General features: G+C 45.4%; 1 protein-coding gene across 4 annotated transcripts in view; it reads right to left on the reverse strand.

Moving 5' to 3' along the window:
* Positions 1-20268, reverse strand: part of CRTC3 (CREB regulated transcription coactivator 3) — an 87679-nt gene that overhangs the window by 13282 nt on the left and 54129 nt on the right. For all 4 annotated transcript variants that reach the window (XM_064480601.1, XM_064480602.1, XM_031440600.2 and 1 more), the window contains 7 exons: positions 20182-20243; positions 18814-18876; positions 16564-16664; positions 9797-9832; positions 7147-7232; positions 5565-5614; positions 135-352 (listed from right to left, as the gene is read on the reverse strand). In XM_064480601.1, the coding sequence (XP_064336671.1) occupies positions 135-352; positions 5565-5614; positions 7147-7232; positions 9797-9832; positions 16564-16664; positions 18814-18876; positions 20182-20243 (616 nt within the window). The remainder of the gene's footprint in view (positions 1-134; positions 353-5564; positions 5615-7146; positions 7233-9796; positions 9833-16563; positions 16665-18813; positions 18877-20181; positions 20244-20268) is intronic.

The following is a 20268-nucleotide window of genomic DNA, read 5'->3' on the forward strand; positions in this document are numbered from 1 at the left end:
GTAGTTATCATCTCCAACCCAGAGGGAGTCACTCTAATTTGGTGACTTACTAACATGCCACCTGGCCAGGGACCACTTATAGGTAAGCCACCAGGGGACATAGGCAACGTCCTTACAGAGTGGGGAGCGCTTACCAGAAGAGCTTCTTATGCCCAGGTGAGTCATGGCAGCAGGGAGGTTGCCCATGCTGTTCCCCACACTCATGCTACCGAAGAGGTGGTCGCTGCTGTCCAGGGAGGCTGGCAGGGGCGCTGAGTAGTGGAGGTTGGTGAGATCTGGCAATGACCCCCCAGTGTTCAGGGTTCCCAGAAAGGGTGAGAGGCCTATGTTTTGACCATTGTGTGGAAAAGCACTGAAAAAAGAAAGATAAATATTATTTTAAAAATGCATTCAGCTCTTGGGAAATAGGACCTGTATGATACTCTTCCTCGTTAAATAAAAGCAGTGGGTATCAAAGATCTAAGTCCTTGTGCTGACTCTGCCTCTTCCTTGTTCTGAAAACTTGCATCCCTGGCTTAACTTCTCTGAAGTGCAATTCGCTTACCTGTTAAGCTGGACTAAGGATGTCATCCATGCCCACATTACAGGAATGTTTTCCGAGACAAGATTAGATTACTGATGCAAAAGTACTTTGAAAATTATAAAGCACTGTATAAACTGCGAGGTACTGCTGTGTATTTATATGGTTCTTTTCGCTACATTTCTAAATTATCTTTCCTACCAAAAAAAAAAAGTATCTCTGTATCAACCAGATACCTTCCAAGATATACTTTTTCAATTGCAGTTTTCATAAACTTTAAAGTGAGGAAGAGATGTTACCATTCATTTGTCAGAATCTGCTGGGCGGTCACTCTGGGCCCAGGCACTCGGCTCAGTGCTGGTGGTGTGAGGGTGAGTGAGCGCAGTGTGTGCGTTCACAGTCAGGCCCGTCCCTAACATCTGCAGGCCTGGAGGTCTGCACAGTCTGCTTAAATTTTTTAAAGTTATAAATCAAATCAACAAATCCTTAAGTGAATTATGTTTCATGTTTCTTCCCTTGACAAACTGTACCTTCGTAATTGCTGGGAAGGCCAGATTCAAGCTTAGAATTCTCTGACTCCTTGGAGCTCTGCACAAGAACATTAGAAGAGGCAGCCCCGGTCCTCAGTCCACCCCACCATCTCTCCTCGCCAGCCCTGTTCTGCACTGCAGGGCACACAGGTAGCTATCCCAGCCTAGGGGCTGAGATCTGGCCATACTCCGCATCCCCCGGGCCCTCCTCCCAGGCCAGGTGGTGTGCTCCCCTGTGGTACCTGGGACACTTGATCTTGAGAGTGGAGTCCTCTGTGGGAGTGTGGGGCCCAGGGAGGGGCTGCCTGGCCCAGGTCTGAGGGGGCACTGCTCGTGGGGTCCACAGGCAGACCAGAGACAGACTGGTAAGGTAAGCAAGTGCAGGATGGCAGGAAGCTTGCTGGGCCAGGCCTGACACAAGTGATGGCTGGGGACACAGAAGGAGGAGTTGTCATTGTCAGGATGGGTGGGGAGGGAAGGTCTGACCAAGTACGTGTGCTCAGGGAACTGCAGGCAGCTTGGCACAGCCATGGGGTCACGAGTCAGGGTAGAGCGGGGAGTATGGAGAGGGCATGAGGTAGGCGAGGCAGGTGAGTGAGGAAACAATGGTATGATAATGTGCTGTTCTGAAGAGCCTGGAACAGGGACTGCGAGACACAGGGAGCCCAGGTTTAAGCTGGAGAATGACATTTGAGAAGTGCCACTGTGGTTACAGTGTGGAGGATGGCTTAAGGGAGCAGAAAGAGAGGAGGGAGAACAGTCAGAAGCGACTGTGTGGGCCAGGTCTGATCTGGGAAAAAAAGAGAGAGGTTGAAGAGGAGAATGGCTGGAGGAAGGTGCCATTAGCCAGGAACAGGGGAAGATAATGAATTCGATTGAAGACACTTCATTCAACACAGCACGCATCAGCAGGTGCCTGCCAGGTGCCAGCCACTGGCATTAGGGCCTCAAGAGACTAGGACAAAGCAGGGAGATAGAGCCACAAAGAAAATAACTTGCAATATAATACAATTCAGTAGTGCAATGACGGAGCCTGATGGACGAGGTGTGGAGGGAACCAGCAGGCAGAGGGGGCTTCCTGGAGGACGTCTGAGCTGAGCTTGAAGCCTAAAGAATTCAGATGATCTAGATAGGCAAATCATTTCAGGCTGAGTTCCCAGCATGGGCAGAGCAGAGAGGCACATAACCACAGTGTGCCCATGGAACTTAGCCACCGCAGGAAGGTCAGGCTTAGGAGGGGCGGATGTGATGGGAGATGGGACCAGAGAAGCAGGCAGAAAGCACGAGACTTGAACTGACGAGCTGATGACAAGAAGCCAGTGGGAGGTTGAGAGCAGGGAATAGACATAATCATTCCTAGGACAGCATGGCTCATAGACTTGGGGGAGGGAGGGCAGGGTGTAAGGAGCGGAGTCTGGAGGCAGAGAGGTGAGTTATGATGCTGCTGAATAATCAGGCGAGACATAATGAGAGCACGGAGGAGAGACAGGGAGGGACTCGAGAGATGCTCAAGGAAGTACTCAAGAACGACTCCTGACTTTCTGGAGCAGGGACTGGTGGAACCACGCCAGCCAGGACAGGGGACACGGAGGTACGCAGGTAGACTGGGGATGAGGGTGGGTGGTGTGGATAAGATAATGATTCTGTTTGAGACACTGAGGTAAGATGGAGGGACATGTCATGGAATGTTTCTTGAGGAGAGTTCCACTGGAACAGTGTGGGTGGAAGCCAGGTCACAGGGGGTCGAGGAGTGGACAAGGAGCCTCAAGAGTAAATATGCTTTCAAAAAGTGTGGCTGAGAATTCTGGAAATGAGAAGGAAGTAACTAAAACAGAATGCAGGGTCACGGAAGGACTTTTTAGTGCAGAATCCTTTAAATGCAGAGCGGAAACTTAGTAGAGAGGGAAAGGTTGAAAATACAAGAGAGGGGAGGATAAAGCAGAAGAGAGGGGACTCACAAAGGGCCCGGGACATGGGCGAGGCAGTCAGCCTTGAATAGGAGGGACATCTGTGTCTCTGAGACTAGAAAAAAAGATGGCCAGAGGGGAATCGGGGCAGGAGGGAGGCTGAGCGTTCACTCCCAAAGGCTTCTTTTTTCTGGGTAAAAGCAGGGCTGGGATAACTGTGGGGGCTTGAAAAGAAGTGGGGAAGCAGGAAGGGTGTTCAATTTGATGGATAAGGAAGAAGGACAATTTTGGTTGTAGAAAAACTGAATGTGACATCTTGTCTCTCAGATGGCTGGTTGCAGGGTTAAAGGTCAAGGACTAGGAGATAAACGTGAGAACCCAGAGCTGCTCACCATGAGGGCAGACGGGCTCTCTGACTAAGAGAGGAAAGATCCATTGGATGCTCAGGTGGGGATGAGGCAGAAGGAGGAAGAGAAGGGCAGAAATAGCATCTGGTGGCACAGAGCAAGGATGGAGATGGTAACTGGGACTGGCATGACCCAGGTCATCAGTGACATTCAAGACAATTTCTCTCCAGTTGAGAGAAATACAAGTTTTAACCTTCCAATTATGGTTGCTACCTGCTGGAATCATCTCTTGGAGCTGACATAAGGCAGGTAATATTCTCCCCACTTCAAAACCCTCGGATGATTCCAACTTACTTCAGGCCACCCCAGCCTCCATACTGTCCAGGCACACTCCTGCCTCAGGGTCTCTGTACTGTTCCCTCTGCCCTTCCCTTCACTTCATCCCGGGTTCTGCTCACTTATCATCTTATCAGAGAGGCCCTCCCAGACATCCATCGCTGCCTATCTCCTTACTTGGCTTTCTTTTCCTTCACTGTATTTACCAACACATGACAAACATTATATTTATTTGCTTAATTGTTTTTGCCCATCTCACTCCACTAGAGCATTAGCTCCTTGAAAGCAGGGACTCGATCTGTTTTGTTCCCTGCTTTACCCCAGAGCCTAGAATTAGGGGCTCAATAAACACCTGGATGAATAGGAGTCACTGAATAAATTCTACCTCTAATATAAGAGCAAGAAAGCAACTTTCCTTATCTATGAAACACTTGCTTCAAAACCCTCAGGGGTGGGGACAAGGGGTTTAAAGCACTGCAGCCCCTTCTGTAAGGCAGGCCTTCGGGGCCTTGATCATTCGTTTGTCTGAGGACTGAGCCACAACGCATTCTTGTGAAGAATCCTGGCCGCATCTGTGGGGACATCCTAACCCGAGGGATGCTGGCCTTCTATCAGGCATGTGTCCCGGCAGGCTTTCTGACTTCCTGACCCTCAGCTCAGCGGGCCGTTAATGACATGGGTTTATGTTTAACTAGCCAAAAAGAACTTCTGCACTCCAGCCACTCAGTAGGAGCGCCCCGAACTCGCTGCTGCTAATGTTCACGGAAGGCTGTATTAACCAGGAGATGGTAAATAAGGACGGCCTGATGTAGACTTGGCTCCTCTCCAGACCCTCTAAGCCCCGCACTTGTTCTCAGCTACATCAGCAAGGGTGCCGTTTTCAAACCACGTGATTTTGGCCCTGGAAAGAGTTGCTGTTTCTGATTTGGTTTTGGTCCAAGCCCGTGGGGCAGCCCTGAGGGACACTGTGGCGTCTCAGGACACTGTCCATCGCGTTCCAAGGGGTTGGTCCCCTCGGTGCAGATCTGTAGGGGAGAGAGTCCTCCCAGCGCCACAGCATCAGGGAGTGGCTGCTCCACCCCAGCTGCTGCCATCTGTCATTCAGCGATGGCTCTGTCTCCGTGTCACTGTCACCTTCGAGTTCTTCCTCAGTCCCCACTTCCTCAGGAACGTCTTAATCTTTTAGTGCTATACATGTGTTTGTAAGCTGTCTCAAATCTTTCAGGAAGTTGTGCACTTCTAAGTACGTTAATTACTTGTTCCGCAGAAACTCCCTTTTTTTTTCTTTTGTGGGAGGGGGGAGGTAATTAGGTTTGTTTGTTTGTTTGTTTGTTTGTTTATTTTAACAGAGGTACTGGGGATTGAACCCAGGACCTCATGCATGCACACACTCTACCACTGAGCTATACCCTCCCCCCACATGGAAACTCTATATTGCAAATTTACCTACTTATTCATCTTCCATCAGTTTTTAAAATTGTAGTAAAATATCCATAACATAAAATTCACCCATTAAATGTACAGTTCTGTGGCATCTGGCACATCTGTAGAAACTGTCTTAGTTGACTTCTGTGTCACCAAGTTGCCAGGTGCCCAGGGCTGCCAATGCAGCGAGGGTGGTGGGCCCCTCTCGACGCCTGCACACTTCTGCTCCTGCCCGTGGGGTCATGTGTTTACTGAGAGCCAGTTGTGTCATTCTCAAACATATTTATGGCAGTTTTATTTGTTATTGCAGTTATGTAATATAATTACTGCAAACAAGTGAAATATGAGTACCTAAAGAGAGCTGTTGTTTTTATGAAAATTCAGTTGACTTTCAACTTATATATAATGAGTGAAGTTTCTCAGGGTTCTCTGATGACTTTCCTTTTGGAAAAGCCTTCAGGACAGCCTCTGAGCCATGAACGGAAAGAAGATTACTTACCTGCCTCCTCCGACGTCACAGGACCGAGGGCGCCCTGACAGGGACTGGATCTGGGGAGAGATACAGAAAGCGGGGCTTACTCATCGTAAAGCCAAATTCAAGTTTTTAAAAAGTGTCTTTGCAGGTATCTTGGAGCCCCAGTCAGTGCAAGTCAGAGCCAGCACATGTAAATAAGCATCCTTGCAAAGCAGCCATTTAAGTTTTAACTAGACTTTTTCAGGCATAAGGGAGATATAATATTAATGTATTTTCTTAATTTTGATACTTTCTTAATTTATCTTCTAGATGGAGATTATTTCCTTCCAAAAGGCCAATATTTTTCATATAGAGCTTTAAAACAAACGTTTATTTTCCAATTGGCCTGAGAGGAAAAGAAGAATACAGAAAAACAAAACAAGGTGAAAAGAGAAGAAATCACCATTAGAAGAAAATAAATATTTCAACTAGAATCTAAGTTCCAGGATGCGGGGGAGGAATCTTTATTTTGTTTATTGCTGTATTCCTGCACCTAGGATGCCTGGCAACAGGTGCTCAGTAAATGTATGTTTAAAAAGATGAATGAACCTATTGACTTAACTCTTCTCCCAGAAATGATTTATGGAGACCTGCAAGTCGGTAAGAACTAGGAGAGGTAAAGACCTCTTCCGAGAGAGAGCAGTCCCTGATACTGGGGGAAGAGTGGGTGCCCCTGCCCCCTTTGTGGGGAAGATATCACGTCCTCTGATAAAAGCCTCCAAAAGCACCTGTGCCTTCCACAGCCACAAACACAGTGGGCTGCTTCTACATTTAAGTATGTGAATTTAAACCACCTCTTTTTTCCCCCAAAAGATTGAACACCATAACATCTTGCTTTTACAAAAGACCTCTCGAGCCCACCCTGATGCTGACGATGACTTTGGTAGACTTGGCAGCAGAAACTGGAGCTGAACCAAAGGAAGCCTGAGCAGACGGGGATGGTCAAGTCCCAGGCAATACAAGCAACGTCAGCAGTGCGTCTGACGGCTGGGGCAGAGGCAGTGTTTTCTTTCAGGGGCAACAGCTTCCCCACGGGAAGAAAGGCCAACTCCGGCACCGTGGGACCTCCCTCTCTTCCACGGCAGGTGAGTTTACAGAGAGAGCCATGGTGGACGTCAGGGACAAATAAATACTCAATGGCTCTTAGAAACCATTAAATGGAGGACTTCCTTTCTGACTTCCAGAGGATTATCTTATGGACCAGCAAATCTGGACAGAAGCTGGTGACTGCTACACAAAACAGAAAAATCTGCCTAAGACCTGTAACCAGTTTTCAGCGCTTCTAGTACCTGGAATGAGATATGAGGGACCAGAAGGCTTCTCTGAATGAGTAAATTCACATGAAAACTACAAAGTCCAGAGATCACTGTACTAATGTATCAACACAATTGTGATCACTTTTATTTGAACCATCATTCCCTAGTATAGGCTTCCTGTCTCTGTCCCCAGACATCCGCTCTGCCTTTTTTCCCAGTTCCTCTTGTTTTCTCCTCCACGGGTCTTGACGATGACCTCTAAAGTACAAATATTCAGTGCCAACAAACATAGCTGAGTGCTGTCCACCCACCTCCTTGGTCTCCCACAGCTGTTTTGGCAGCGGCTTGGGAACGTTTACCAGATTCTCTTCTTTCAGTGGGCCAGGGAAAGGCACGGCTGGAAGGGAGAAGAGGCACATTCACTGCATTAGAAGGCAGCCAGCCCGCCTTCGGCTAAATTATCTTTGTAAACATGACTGATTTAACATATATGCATGGACCATCTACGAGGGAAGGTGTCTTGAGCATTACTGTGGGGCCTGCACAGATGAGTAAGATGTGGATTCAGCCTGTGAGGACTTTAAACTCTAGTCGGGAAAGGCCAACACACGAATACCCACCCACGACTGGAAGGAGAAGCGAGGGGAGACTCGCAAGCGCAAAGGGCTGGGTGCTGCTGAAAGGGCGGACCAGGAAGAGCCCATGCAGGCCTCCGGACCTCGGCACTGAGAAGCCCTTTAGGGACACAGGAAACGGGCTTTCCCAGAGAGGGAAAAATAAGGACAAAGGCCTAGAGGGAGAGGGAGTGGTGGGCAACCACTGAGCAGAGCTGTTCTTTTCAACTGGAGTGTAGGGTAAGTGGGGAGGTGGCAGGAAGTAAAGTTTGGGGAACTCGAGGCCAGACCAGGGAAGGCCCTGCAGACTTGGCAAGGAGAGAATGAAAAAAAGGGATGAGGAGAGACCCACAAAAATCTAGGAGAGATGAAATGGGCATGGTAACAGAGAGAGAGAAGGAAAACCTTATGACAGACATGGTGGCAGTGAGGCGCCTTGGGCACGGGCTGGGAGTGGCAGGTAAAGAGGAATTGAGAACCCAGAGGACTGGGCTGGGCAGCTGAAGGGCCCTGTCCTAGCTCATCAGTGCTGTAAAACTGCCTGGGTCTGTACCGAGGGGCCATTCCAGGGCCTTCTGCTGTTAACGTTCTGCCAGGTAAAATGGGAGGGCTGAGCCATCAAACAAGGGAAAACTTTTTGTTCTTGGAGAGAGGCCAGGAGATAAGGGCCAGCTGTCAGGGATGAAGGGACCTGATGTCAGGAAGGGCATTCATCAGAGAGACGGGTGACTGCTCAGAACTACCAATGCTGTTAGGTTCTGGTGACCATGTCAGCTCCAGGGTGACTGTCATGACTGTCCTGTCTTAGCCCCACACAGGATAACAGACCCCAGAGACAAGCCACTTAAAACAGAGACTGAAATTTCAGAGTAAATTCTGAGAACAGTGCAATGTTCCCTGAAGTTAACCTCCTCGGTGCCATCACTACGGCAGTCATCTCTGCCCAGACAGTCCAGGCTGTATCAGTGAGCCCAGGGGTCTTTCTTAATCCTGACATTCAAACCACTCTCTTTTGGAAAAGCTTATTTTGTCAACATCCTTGTCTGGCTTCTGTTTCTTCAAATGTTACCTTGGCTAATTGATAACACACACTGCTTCAGAAATGTAAGCTCCATGAGGGCAGGGCCTTTATTTTATTCACTGCTGGGCAGTGCTTAAAACAGTACCAGGTAAACACTGGCCCTACAGCCCCCTCTCAACAAACTGGAGGACAGGAATAATAGGTCTGAGAGCCTTTATAAAGCAATACAATGACTTAAGAATAAAACATTGCTCTGAAAGGTACTGTTGGATGACAGGAAGAGTTTCAAGGCTGATGGAGGTGGCTTCATGGCTCAAGGCTGCTCTTCATTACAGTCCGGCCACAGGAATACGGCTGGAGTGCGTACTCCAACGCCTTAGAGAGGATGGTTTCCTTAGAGCAGGTTCACTGGGTCTATTTTCACATCCAAGACTGGCTGGGAATTCGTCAAAGAACTCACTGGGGGAATGCAAATGACTGTGAACCCATTTCTTTATTTCTGTCCTCGTGGATTAGATATTTATTGCTGCTTCAACTCTGATTTTATTCATGGCCTAAAGTGGCTTGCCGGGAAAAGGCGTATCCAGGATGATGAAAGAGGATTGTGCCTCTGGGGCAAGATGCTCCTCATTCATCATGTTCCCCATGAGCTGATCTCTGCAATACATAAACCTAATATAGTTGTTCACTCTCAGATTATGAAAATTAAATTTCATATTATAAAGTTTCAGGGAAAAGAAAACAGTGCCTGGTACTGAATGGGTAAATGAACTGTGTCAGACCCTCATCAGTCAATGGCTCTGAGTGTCACTGAGTAGCTAGCTCTCCAGCATTACTTTAACCAGCTTTATGAAACTCATTATCTTTTGCAAGATTTGCAATTTCATTTTGCAATCAATTTGTATTTTTGTTGCACTGTTTATTTCCATCTGTCAATTATTGACTCACAAAACTGTCTAAATGGGCAGGGAAAGACAGCTGAGGAAGGCAGGACATTGGAACAACTAATGGTTTAAGTGACTGATTCATTAATATTTTCACGTGATACAAATTTTGCCCTCTTGCACAACCTTGTGACTGTGGGACTGTGGGGACTCAGATGATAAGAAGCCTTTGTAATCTAACTACACATTTCCTTTCTCGTGGCCTTTATCATGGCTAGCCCTAATTTTATAGAGCATCTCAGGAAAGGAAACCAATCAGCAGTTGTCAGCATTTGGGGAAGTCCTGAAAACGTGAGTATTAATTAGTTCAGATGTTGAAAGAAGGTTATGTATATTACAGTCAGTACCCAACTCAGCACAGGTAGGCGAAATCAATTCATACCTTCCCCATGTACATCGTTCTCACCATCACAGAAACCTAGTGGGAAAGGAAAAAAAAAACCCACTTTTATACGATGCTTTCATTTGCATTCACGGATTAGTAACTCTTTCTGATTCAAAATAGAATTTTGAAAATCCCAAGGCAATTTTGGCACGTGGATGTTCTTCTAGAGTGCGTTAGCACTTACACTAAACTTAAAATCGATATTGCTAATTTATGTCTAAAGTTGGTTGCTATCTACTTCTTTTTCTTTTAAAGTTATCTCAGTCTTAAATTTTTTTATCGTCTTTGTCCTGAAAGAACAATTTACAAAGTCTGAGAACCTCTATTCAAATCGTAGAGTAATGAAGTACACAGATAGAAACTCTCCTCCAAATGCTTTGTCATGGAAGGAAGGGGACGTAACTCAAAAAGTCTACATCACTGTTTCACACTCACCATGAATGTCTAGAGGAACAAATTGGAAGTTCCATGCTATATGTTGTATTTATATTTCTTACAGTCAAGTCATTTTAAAAGGAAACTTATCTGGAGTCTCAGTCAATTTGAATAGTATATGTGATAGCTATACATGAAGTTTTAAAATTTTGACTGGGGATAAATTCTGACTGAACAAAGTATTTTTAATCCATAAAATATATTGCAGATGACAAGTACAATATACCCTGTTGGTCCAAGCTAAAAGCAAAAAATTGTGCCAAGAATGTTATATGTTAGCATTCTCCTTGGAGCAATCAAGTATATAACAAATGAGTTTTCGGTATAAAATCAGGACAAATTTTTAAGCTCTAAGCCATTAAATATAGCTTACTTCAGGTTTAAGTATGTTTCTGGATAAGCTTAATCTATAAGTTAACCTGACTAGTCTATAAAATTTAAACTAAATGTTTAATAATCATTCATTCAACACATTTAAATCCCTGTGCTAGGTGTGGCCAGGCAATAAATAGGCGTAGGTGAGAAGATAGAACATGGAAGCAAAGTCTGTATCAGCTGGAAGATACAAAATGTTAGTGGAGCCCAGCAGCTGGGCAATATTGAGAGTCCCCAGGAGCACAAAAATGAAAAATTAAGCATGCTCATACAGACAGTTTCTCCCAGGCCCATGGGAAAAGAATCCAAGTTAGTGACTGAGAACTTTATTCAGTGCACATAAAGACCACCTGGGCAAGCTTGCTAGGAGGCATACTCATGGGCCCAAACCTCACAGATTTTCATTTAGAAGCTGTGGGGGTGGGCCCAGGAATCTACATTTTTAATAATCACTCAGAGGACTTTCCTGCAGATAGTCCCTTTGAGAGGCCTGGACGAGGCTGTGGCGTCACCCTGATCGCACACACCTGAAGAAAGGCAGCGTGAACAGAACACTGGGAGGCGAGGTGCAGAGAGACAAACGGTGTGCTGCTCTACAGTCAGCACTACCAACAGGAGGAGAGAAGCTTCTGATTCGTATTCTGGTGTCCCTGGGACCCTCACACTGGGAAAGACCATTCAGATCACTAAAAAGTGACTATTCTATTACAGATAAAGAACCGAGTTTTACACGGCAATGCTGAAGCATCTCTTCATTATCAAGGCACCAATCACTCTGGGTTTAAATAGTAAGGTCAGTTTTCAATTTAATTAGCAAGGCTGACCCGTCCCTGGAACTTGAGGACTCAACTGAGGGCTACCTTGTGGAACCACCTGAGTGGTGTGCAGACATCCCACATAATATCCCTTTAGTGTCACCCTCTCTGTCAGGCTGGAACAGAAGGAAGGCTTCATGGAGGAGGTGGCACCTAGGTTAGGCACTGAAGGACAACGATGAGGATGATGATAATAACAGAGCCAGTGGTATTGCTGGCTCGCTATGTGCCAGGCACTTACTCAGCAACTCAATGAGGCAGGCGCTATTATCACCCCCAACATCACACTGCCAGGAAGTTTCAGGACTAGGCTTCTGACCTCTGTGCCTTCAGAATGCCTACCTTGCTGCACCTAGAGGGATTCAGACACTCAGGAGTGAGGAGGAAGACAGCCCCAGTGTAAAGACAGGAGGAGGAAGAGGAAGAGGGGGTCGAGGGTAGGGGTGGAAAGGAAGGGGGAGGGCACAGCTGGGTGGAGAATGGTGTAGTTGGGCTGGAGCTCAAGATGGGAGGAATGGGAGATGAGGCTGGATTGAAGGCATCTGCCAGTAATTTGGCGTGAGGTAGAGAATAGAAGGTTTCGGTTAGAGAAGTGACATGACTACAGCCAAACTTTAAGTTTTTTCTTGGTGGGGGAGGGTAATTATGTTTATTTATTTATTTTAATGGAGGCACTGGGGATTGAACCCAGGATGCATTCTACCACTGAGCTCTACCTCACCCCTCCTCCCAGCTAAGCTTTAGAGAGACTGTTTCTGCAACAGAGTGAGAGATGGATTGAGAGGAGAAAGCCTAGAGGCAGGGAGACGAAGTGGAACATCACTCTAATAGTCCAGGCAAGAAGGAAAGAAGTAGGGTATTTTCTGGCAGTAAGGACAGAAGAGAGGTGGCAGATCTGAGATACGCTGCAGGGACAGAATGAACAGGACTTGGCTACCGAGCGGGTGTGAGTGGTATGGGAATGAGAATCCCAGGTTTGGAGTTTAGGTAACCAGAAGCATGGTGGTAGCAATAACTGGTATGTTAGCACCAACTCAATGTATAACCAAAATGTCCAAGCCTGGACTTTCACTACTGGATAAAAAATATCATATGATTCAACTATAAATAAAGGGATAAAAATAAAAAGGAACGAATTGTGACTGGATATCTAGAAACAGAGGAAACTCATATCAGTGCCCCAGGGGATGGGACAGCAATGACCAGGGCTGAATCTATGTTCCAAGAAACCTTGAGGTCTCAGAGCCACTGAGGGCTGACCTCCTAAGTGTAACCAAGACCGTGTTCCCGCTCCCTACTCCTGTGCCCGACGAATCTAAAGTAACTCCTAGCACGGTCTTGATTTGCTGAATAGAGGCAGAGGCAAGAGGCAGGTTCCGTAACTGGAGTGTGTCCTTTAAGAAGCCTTTGGTGCTTCAGCCTCCCCATCTGGGCCTTCCTGCCAACTGGGTGACACTCTTGCCCCTCTCTAGATCTGGGATGATTTTGCCAACCCTGTCTCCCTCCTCTCTGTTCAACCAGGGTCATGAACAGGCTTGCTTATTTCAGGGTTATTTGCATTTTAAGCCTTCTTAACTATGCTAGTCAAAGGTACTGCCTATGGAAAGGTTACTGAAGTCCAAGGCACGCCTCTTTCCCAGGGAGGAGCTCAGGGTCATAGTTCTCAAGGCTAGGAATACTCAGCATCAACGGCTCCAGCTGCAGGTGCAAAGAAGGCAACTAGCATGCCCTCTCCTGCCTTCAGCTCTAGACTGCTCCCTGAAAGGACAGGGGCCACCCAGCCCCTCCTCCATTCACTGGTGATGAGTAGAGGAGAGTTAGGGACAGTCCTAGACTATGGGACAGGGCAAGTGTCACGGTGGTCTCATGCTTACCCATCTCTGCACGTGTGTGTGTGCATGTGTGCGTGTGTGTGAGAAATGACAAACTGCACATGCTACCAGGGAAATGATCGATATTTCTCTTTATAAATTCTGGATGATTAAACAAGAAGAGAGAATTATAAAAATCTTGTTTGGTTGTATAAAAGTTTATTTCTATCATTTATTACAACTACTTACCATGTTTGCTTAATTGTTGTGCAGCTCAATAACCATTATGAAAATTACTAACCATGTATCAGACTAATGGCTTTGTTTTCTTGGGACACAAACCTCTGCTCACAAATGTATCACAGTCTATTGCTTATGTAGTTAAGATATGAGCAGATGCTCCCTCATCATCTGCTTACAAAAAAAAAAAAAAAACAAAAAAACAAGTGGGAACATTAACTGAGGCTACATCATTACGCTCAGGAAAGATTCCAAGGGAAAGAACAGTTATTGCTTCTCCTATGGAGCCTAATTCTGGGCTTCAATTATATTTTCCCATCACTTTTTAAATCTTTACTTTATTTGGTTGGTCCCATAATAAGAAATACCTTTTTGCAAAGCTAGTCGATATTTTTAAAGTCCAAAAGGAAAGAAAATGAAAAACTTTAATGAATTACAGGGGGAAAATACATGAAACTATTTAAAATAGCTCCCACCAACAAATATAATTCTCCAGAAATAATTCCCATCCTTGGAGACTTGAGTAATATTTTAAACACACTGGCTTTCCCATGTAAACACATCCATATTTGGATGTGTTTCTGAGTTCTGCTATACTTGCAAGGCAACTGTGCAGAAGCAGGCACCCAGCTCAGACTTTCAAGCTGGAGGTCAGTCCACCTTCCACAGTTGTCAGAAATTGGGGCCCAACAATTTCTCACTGCTGATTTGAAAAGGAGTGCCCACTCTGACTCTAAAGTCAACCTGGGAATTCTGCTCTGGGATTTCTTTCTTTCTTCCTGCTTTCCTTATTGCTCTGTCTACTACGATCAACATTTACATTCTTTTGCTTTTCTTACTCATCCTCACTCACACCTTCTGACACTTCTCACCTCTTCCCTCCAAGGCTACCTCACTCTTAGCATAAATATTTCACTCAACTAATCACTTTCTTTAGGTACTTGTTTCTCTCTACATGCAGGCCTCACAATCTCACTTAAGTTACCTACGATTCCCTTGTTCTCTCTAGGTCTTTGGCCCTTTCCAGAAAAGTGTAAACTTTAAATAGAGGGCAACACAAATCAAGGAATGGCAGAGGCGGAAATACAGCTCTTTATTTGGGGTTCCGAGTAAAAACCTATCAGTCTGGTTCCCTTCCAATCCAGGGAGACCGAGATCTTGCTGCACTCACCAGCATCCCCACTAATAACAGTCTCTGCCTTTTTTAGGCTTGTATATTCCTAAATCTCTACCTATACAGAAGCTAAACTACTCATCTTCCCATATGTCCCACTTTTCTGATCAGTGAGCAGTGGTCCCTTATCCAATTCCAGCATAATTGTCAGCTTTATTCTCATATTCCCATGCGTGGAGGCGGCTAGGAGGCCCTAACAGATTCTAAAAGATCTCATACTTTACAAGCAAACAACCATTTGGGTAAATGCAGTCATCTCTGAATTGCACCAAGAGAACAGAAACAGCATTATTACAACAAATACAAGGACTGTTAAATCCCATCCCCACTATATGCAAGGAAATAAGACATTGAATGTTCTCTGCAGAAGGAGCAGAGACTATTTAGGCTTTAAATTATCTAAAAAGTAAAGAAAACCAGAAAAGCTAGTATTATCTTGGCCAAAGATTCCCCTGTTTGTGGACAAGAGTCGATCTGCATTGGAATGGATAATTCAGGACAACTGTTCCTACTACATTATAAACCCCAGGAAGGCAGGCTTGGAATGTGTCTCAGTCAATCAGACTTGTTTCATGGGCAGGTTAGATGTCAGCAACCAGAGTGGTTTTAGCGAGTGCTCTGTGCACATAAGCCATTGAGTAATTTCTCCACGCTTCTCCATCACTGAGGGCTCCTCTGTGCCAGGCGCTGTGCAGCAGGTGAGACCATTAAGAAGCTAATTGTCAGAAATCTACATGGAGCAACAGAGAAGCACATCCTGAGAAAAGCGGTCAAGTGACACAGGTGCCAAGACGGCCATCTATATTTAGGAGCTTTGAGACGTTAGAAGGACACAGGGAGTTCTGGGCCGGCAAAGGGAGAAAGGTCAAGGTGGCCCCACAGGCATGGGGTCAGAGCTGAGGGTGCTGGTCAGGTAGCCAGGAGTAAGTTAAGAGAGGAAAAGATGGGAGCAGGATGAAACATTAATAGAACCCCAAGGGGTTCAAAGACTTGGGGGAGGGGCTGGTGAGTAAGGAGAGAAGGGAGAGAGATGGGTGGGGGGCCAGACCCTGGCATTCATGTCATTCCAAACTGAGAGATTTGGACTCTCCTGGAGGTGAGGTTTTAAGCAGGCAGTAATATGATCAGATTTGGGTTCACTCTGGAAGCAGATGACATGAATCTCATCCCCACTCCTGGTCACTTCTGGCCTCTCTCCACCCTTTTACTCACCCTGCCCAAGGGTGGTGGAACAGTGACCACAGAAGAGTGGGGAACAAGCCAGCAGGTGGTGCGGCTCCCCCTTCCCCTGCCCAGGGGCACGCCTTCCCTCCAAGAGCCTGCCTTCTCTCTTGGCCCTGCCCCTTGGTCTGATCTCCGTGCTCCTCCCCTGGGGGCCGCCCTGGGCCAGTGCTGCTGGCCACTCGGGAGCCAGCCTCCTTCTGGGGTCCAGTCGTGATAGGCATGGACCCACAGGGAGAAGCCACTTCCTCTTGTCAGGAATAAAGGCAGTATTTACCTCCATCTGGCACTTCTAGTTTGAGTTCTCAGTTTGTCCAGAGCCTGGATGGGAAGAGAGGACTTTCAGAGAGTCCAATGTAAAACTAGACTGAGAGGACACTGGACTGGAAATAAGGAGATCAATTAGAAAGTTTTGATGAGTTCCTGCAAAAATAATGAGGGCCTAAAAATTGGAGAGTGTGGAGTGGAGGAAGCTTGAGGGCCAAGAGATGCCAAGAAGAGAGAATCTGCGGTGGAGAAGGCAGGAGAGGAGCTCTGTTTCACTTCATCATGAACACACACATTCCCCTGCTGGGAGCTTTGCTCTGAAGACCACGAACCCGGGAAGTGCGGGCACGGTTTCAGCTTTTCTCCTCCTGGGCCTACAGGACAGAATGAGCAGCACAGAGCTGGCAGCTGGCCCGTGTGTCTTACCCATGTATGAGGCAGGCCAGGCCGATGGGCCCCCTCCTCCATAGGGGTCTTGGGGCTTGGTGCTCAGAGCACTTGTGTGAAGAGCAGAATCAGAATTGGTCCTAGGAGAGGGAGGAGAGAGTGGCTGAAAATCCATTTTTTTTTCTTTAGTGAAAATGCAATATTCTTCACTGAAAATTACCAACAGGAGAGAAGGCAAGATCAATCGATTTACAATCAACCAAAAAAGGAGGGGTCTAGACCTACCTGAAGTCCTTTACATCAATAACAGCCTCTGGGGATGGCCCACACCCAAAAGACTGAAATTTGTACTTGTATGATCTTATCTTTTGAAGCTGATGGCATAAGGATCTGGTTCAACAAGACAGACCTCAGATTCGTGGCTTCCTCTAAGAAACTTCTCATTTTTCCTTGCAACTCCAAAGATCGCTGTGACAGTATATTCTCTGTGGCTGCGCTAGACCTTCCCTGTCTGAGAATAACTCCTCCTACATGAAGGACCGCCGAAGCAGGGATGCTCAAACACTTTCAGAGAGAATGCAATGTCAAGACAACTTTCAAAATACTACTAACGTGTTCTCTGCCCTTTCACTCTTGTTCTTTCGTAAGCACAGTGGTTTTTCCAGCAGCTATGTGACCCATAGCTGCAATGCCGCTGCAGACCCAACGCACAAGCAGACAGCACAGCTTTCTCCCAGGGATTTGTAAAACGTACAACAACGTCAGTCTTCTCAGTAAATTAATTCGTTTCAGAAAATGTAACTGTGCTTCTTTTAAAAAGATACTATTTCGGTTGACATTATTACATGTTTATTATTTTCTCTTGTTATTTCTAAATGCATTAATGAGTATCTTCTAGAAATCTCTCAACTTAACTTCCAAAATCAATAGCTAAATGTCAATAAATATACCCACATAAACAAACACTGTTTGAGGGCTTCAATGGTTTTAAGGTTCAAGGGAGTCTTAAGACAAAAAGTTTGGGAACCACTGAACTATAGCAAATTTCTGAAATTCTCCCAGACAGCTCCAATTTGTACACAGCTTCTGCTCCAAGAGCTGATTATTTACTTATCTCATCCAAGGGTCAAACCGTCTGCCATGAAAAGAACTTGAGAGAGACTTCAAATTAGCTTAAAATGCTTCTTCTGTGGTCTGTTCCAGGGGATGGCCTCATGCGGCCATTAAGCCATGTGGCCTGACTGCACCGTGGCTGTGTTGTGCTCAGACAAGGGAGGGGCAGTTCAGAACCTGTGCGATGCCACAGGAAGAGCGTGGACGCTGTGGTCAGAGCACCCTGGGTTCAGATTCCAGCTCCTTTACAGATTCAAAGAAACTCAAGAGAACATCAGTCAGATGCAGAGGGACAACTGGGAGAATCTGAATATAGACTGGGTATTAGATAATATTTGGAATTATTGTTAATTCTGTTAAGTGTAATAATGGCATCGTAGTTATGTTTTTTTAAAAAGGTTCTAATCAGCTTTCTACTGTTAGAGATATTTACAGGTAAAATACTCTATCTGACTGGTGGTGGGATGGGGGTGGGAGGTACTGGGGTTGGGGGTTGGGTAGAGAAGAAACAAGACTGGCAGAATGCTGATAAGGACTGAAACTGAAGGATGGGCACATGGACTTATTAATCTTTCCCCTTTTGAGAATGTTAAAATTCTGCACTATAATTTAAAAAAAATCTCAGTTCCATCACATGTTAGCTAAGAGGCCTTAGACAAGTCATTTAACCTCTTAGAACGGAAAATAATGTACATTCTTATAGGATGGTATCAGGACTGAAAAAAATGTCCTATGTAGAAAATTTACTGTGGAGGTCCGGCCCAAAGTGATAATTTAACAGCTAACATCTATTGAATACTTAATGCTTCCCACCTTTCTTATGTATCTTATTTAATTCTTGCAACCATCCCTTGACACATAGGTACTATCATCTCCACTTTCCAGATGAATAAACTGAAGCATAGAGAAGTTAAGTCACTTGTTCAAGGTCACAGAGTAAGAGGCAAACCCTGTCGTCCCACACCCAGACCTCACGTTCTCATACAGCTACACTATACCAAGCAGACATTCATTACGTGCTGGGAGATTTGGATCTTCGTTTTTTAACACTTCATATGGACACAACTGATATAAACACACTCTGGCAAATGGATGATATATTAAAAACATCAGGACAATCAAGTTGATTGGTCTTCCACGTTAAAGTTTATTTCTACTAGGAAATCAGCCATGTACCTGTTAAGTGCAGATGTTAGCCTGAACCCAGGGTGCTTCTCTTCCTTCCAAGCAGGCTGCTGCCTTTAAAAAACAGAACAACATAAAAAGAAAAGAAGTTCAATCCACAGGGAGCAAAGGAGATCCTCCAGCCTTGGGTTTGAGAACTGGCTCTTCCACTTACCCCGCTGCACGACCTGAGGAAAGTCACTTCACAACGCACCACCTCATTCACTTGGCTCATCATTGTTATAAAACGAGGTCACACTGAGTGATCTCTCCAGCTCTTGTGATTTCTGATTTCCATGACAAAAACTGTCACAAATCCACCAGAGCAGGATGAGCGGATGAGCTAGCTGGGCATATAAGAGTTTTGGTTTTCATTTTTAAAGGTCAAACAAGCACCTTTGAAAATATTTTGAAATAGTTCAAATCTATGGCCAACTCCTCTTCAGGTCTTACTCCGGACGTGTGTGTGGAGAGGGCGCCCTGACAAGCTTGGATGCAGAGACGCTGCATTCCCAGGCAGATGTCCATTGAGAGGAATACAACTGGTACAGTAACCCAGTTTATGAAAACAATAATCTCACGAATCCTCGTGCTTGTGCAGAAGACTGTTTTTCTTGGATACAAATTTTTAAAATCTGTTTCAAGATATCTTTTTATGATAAAATACTGTGTTTATCCTACAACCATGGATCTCAAGATTCTTGAGGGTAGCTGAAAACCTATTGGAGGCAGGGGCCAGCTGTTACCCACCTTCACACCAACCTTTCCCAGGTCCTGAATACATCGTCTGCAGTAATTGCTGCCAGTATTTGCCCAGAGAATGCACGGACAGTAGACCTCAACCCAGAGAGCTAAATGGTTTCAAATGCCTCCGAAATCTGACTAGGTGATCTGAAAATGACACCACATACCCACTGGATGTAGCCATCTTTTCAGTTAACTGTATATTCTGTCACTCTCAAAAATACTCAGTTTTGGGGTGTATATTCTCTCTATACAAAAATACTCAAAGAGACCCTAAATCAAATCCAACTTTAGGAGCTTACTAAAGCCTTTGTTCCTTTCAGTGGCTTGCCAAGACACCTCATATATTCAGATATAAGAATACCAAATCAGAGTATTATGTTTATAAATGTATTCCAAATGTGTTTCTATTTGGTCTTAAAGATGAAGATCTAGATTTACTTAAATAACTTAATTTTAGACTCTCATATAAGCATATGATTATGCATAGAAAGAACTTCACTTTAACAAGAGAAAACAAGAGTCTGTGCTTTAGATTAGAGATTTCTAAAACAACATTCAGGATGGGTAAAATAAAGTGAAACCGTCCAAAAATAGCACATGCCCATCATACCTTTGAAAACATGGCTTGCTTACCTGGGCCAACTCTCATCCAGAGGCTGTGAGGCGTAATTAGCTCCAAAAGTACCACCATCAAAGTAGAGTTTTTAATAAAGGAAAAAT

This window comes from Camelus dromedarius, chromosome 29 (assembly GCF_036321535.1).
Source record: "Camelus dromedarius isolate mCamDro1 chromosome 29, mCamDro1.pat, whole genome shotgun sequence".
Classification (NCBI taxonomy): Eukaryota; Metazoa; Chordata; class Mammalia; order Artiodactyla; family Camelidae; genus Camelus; species Camelus dromedarius.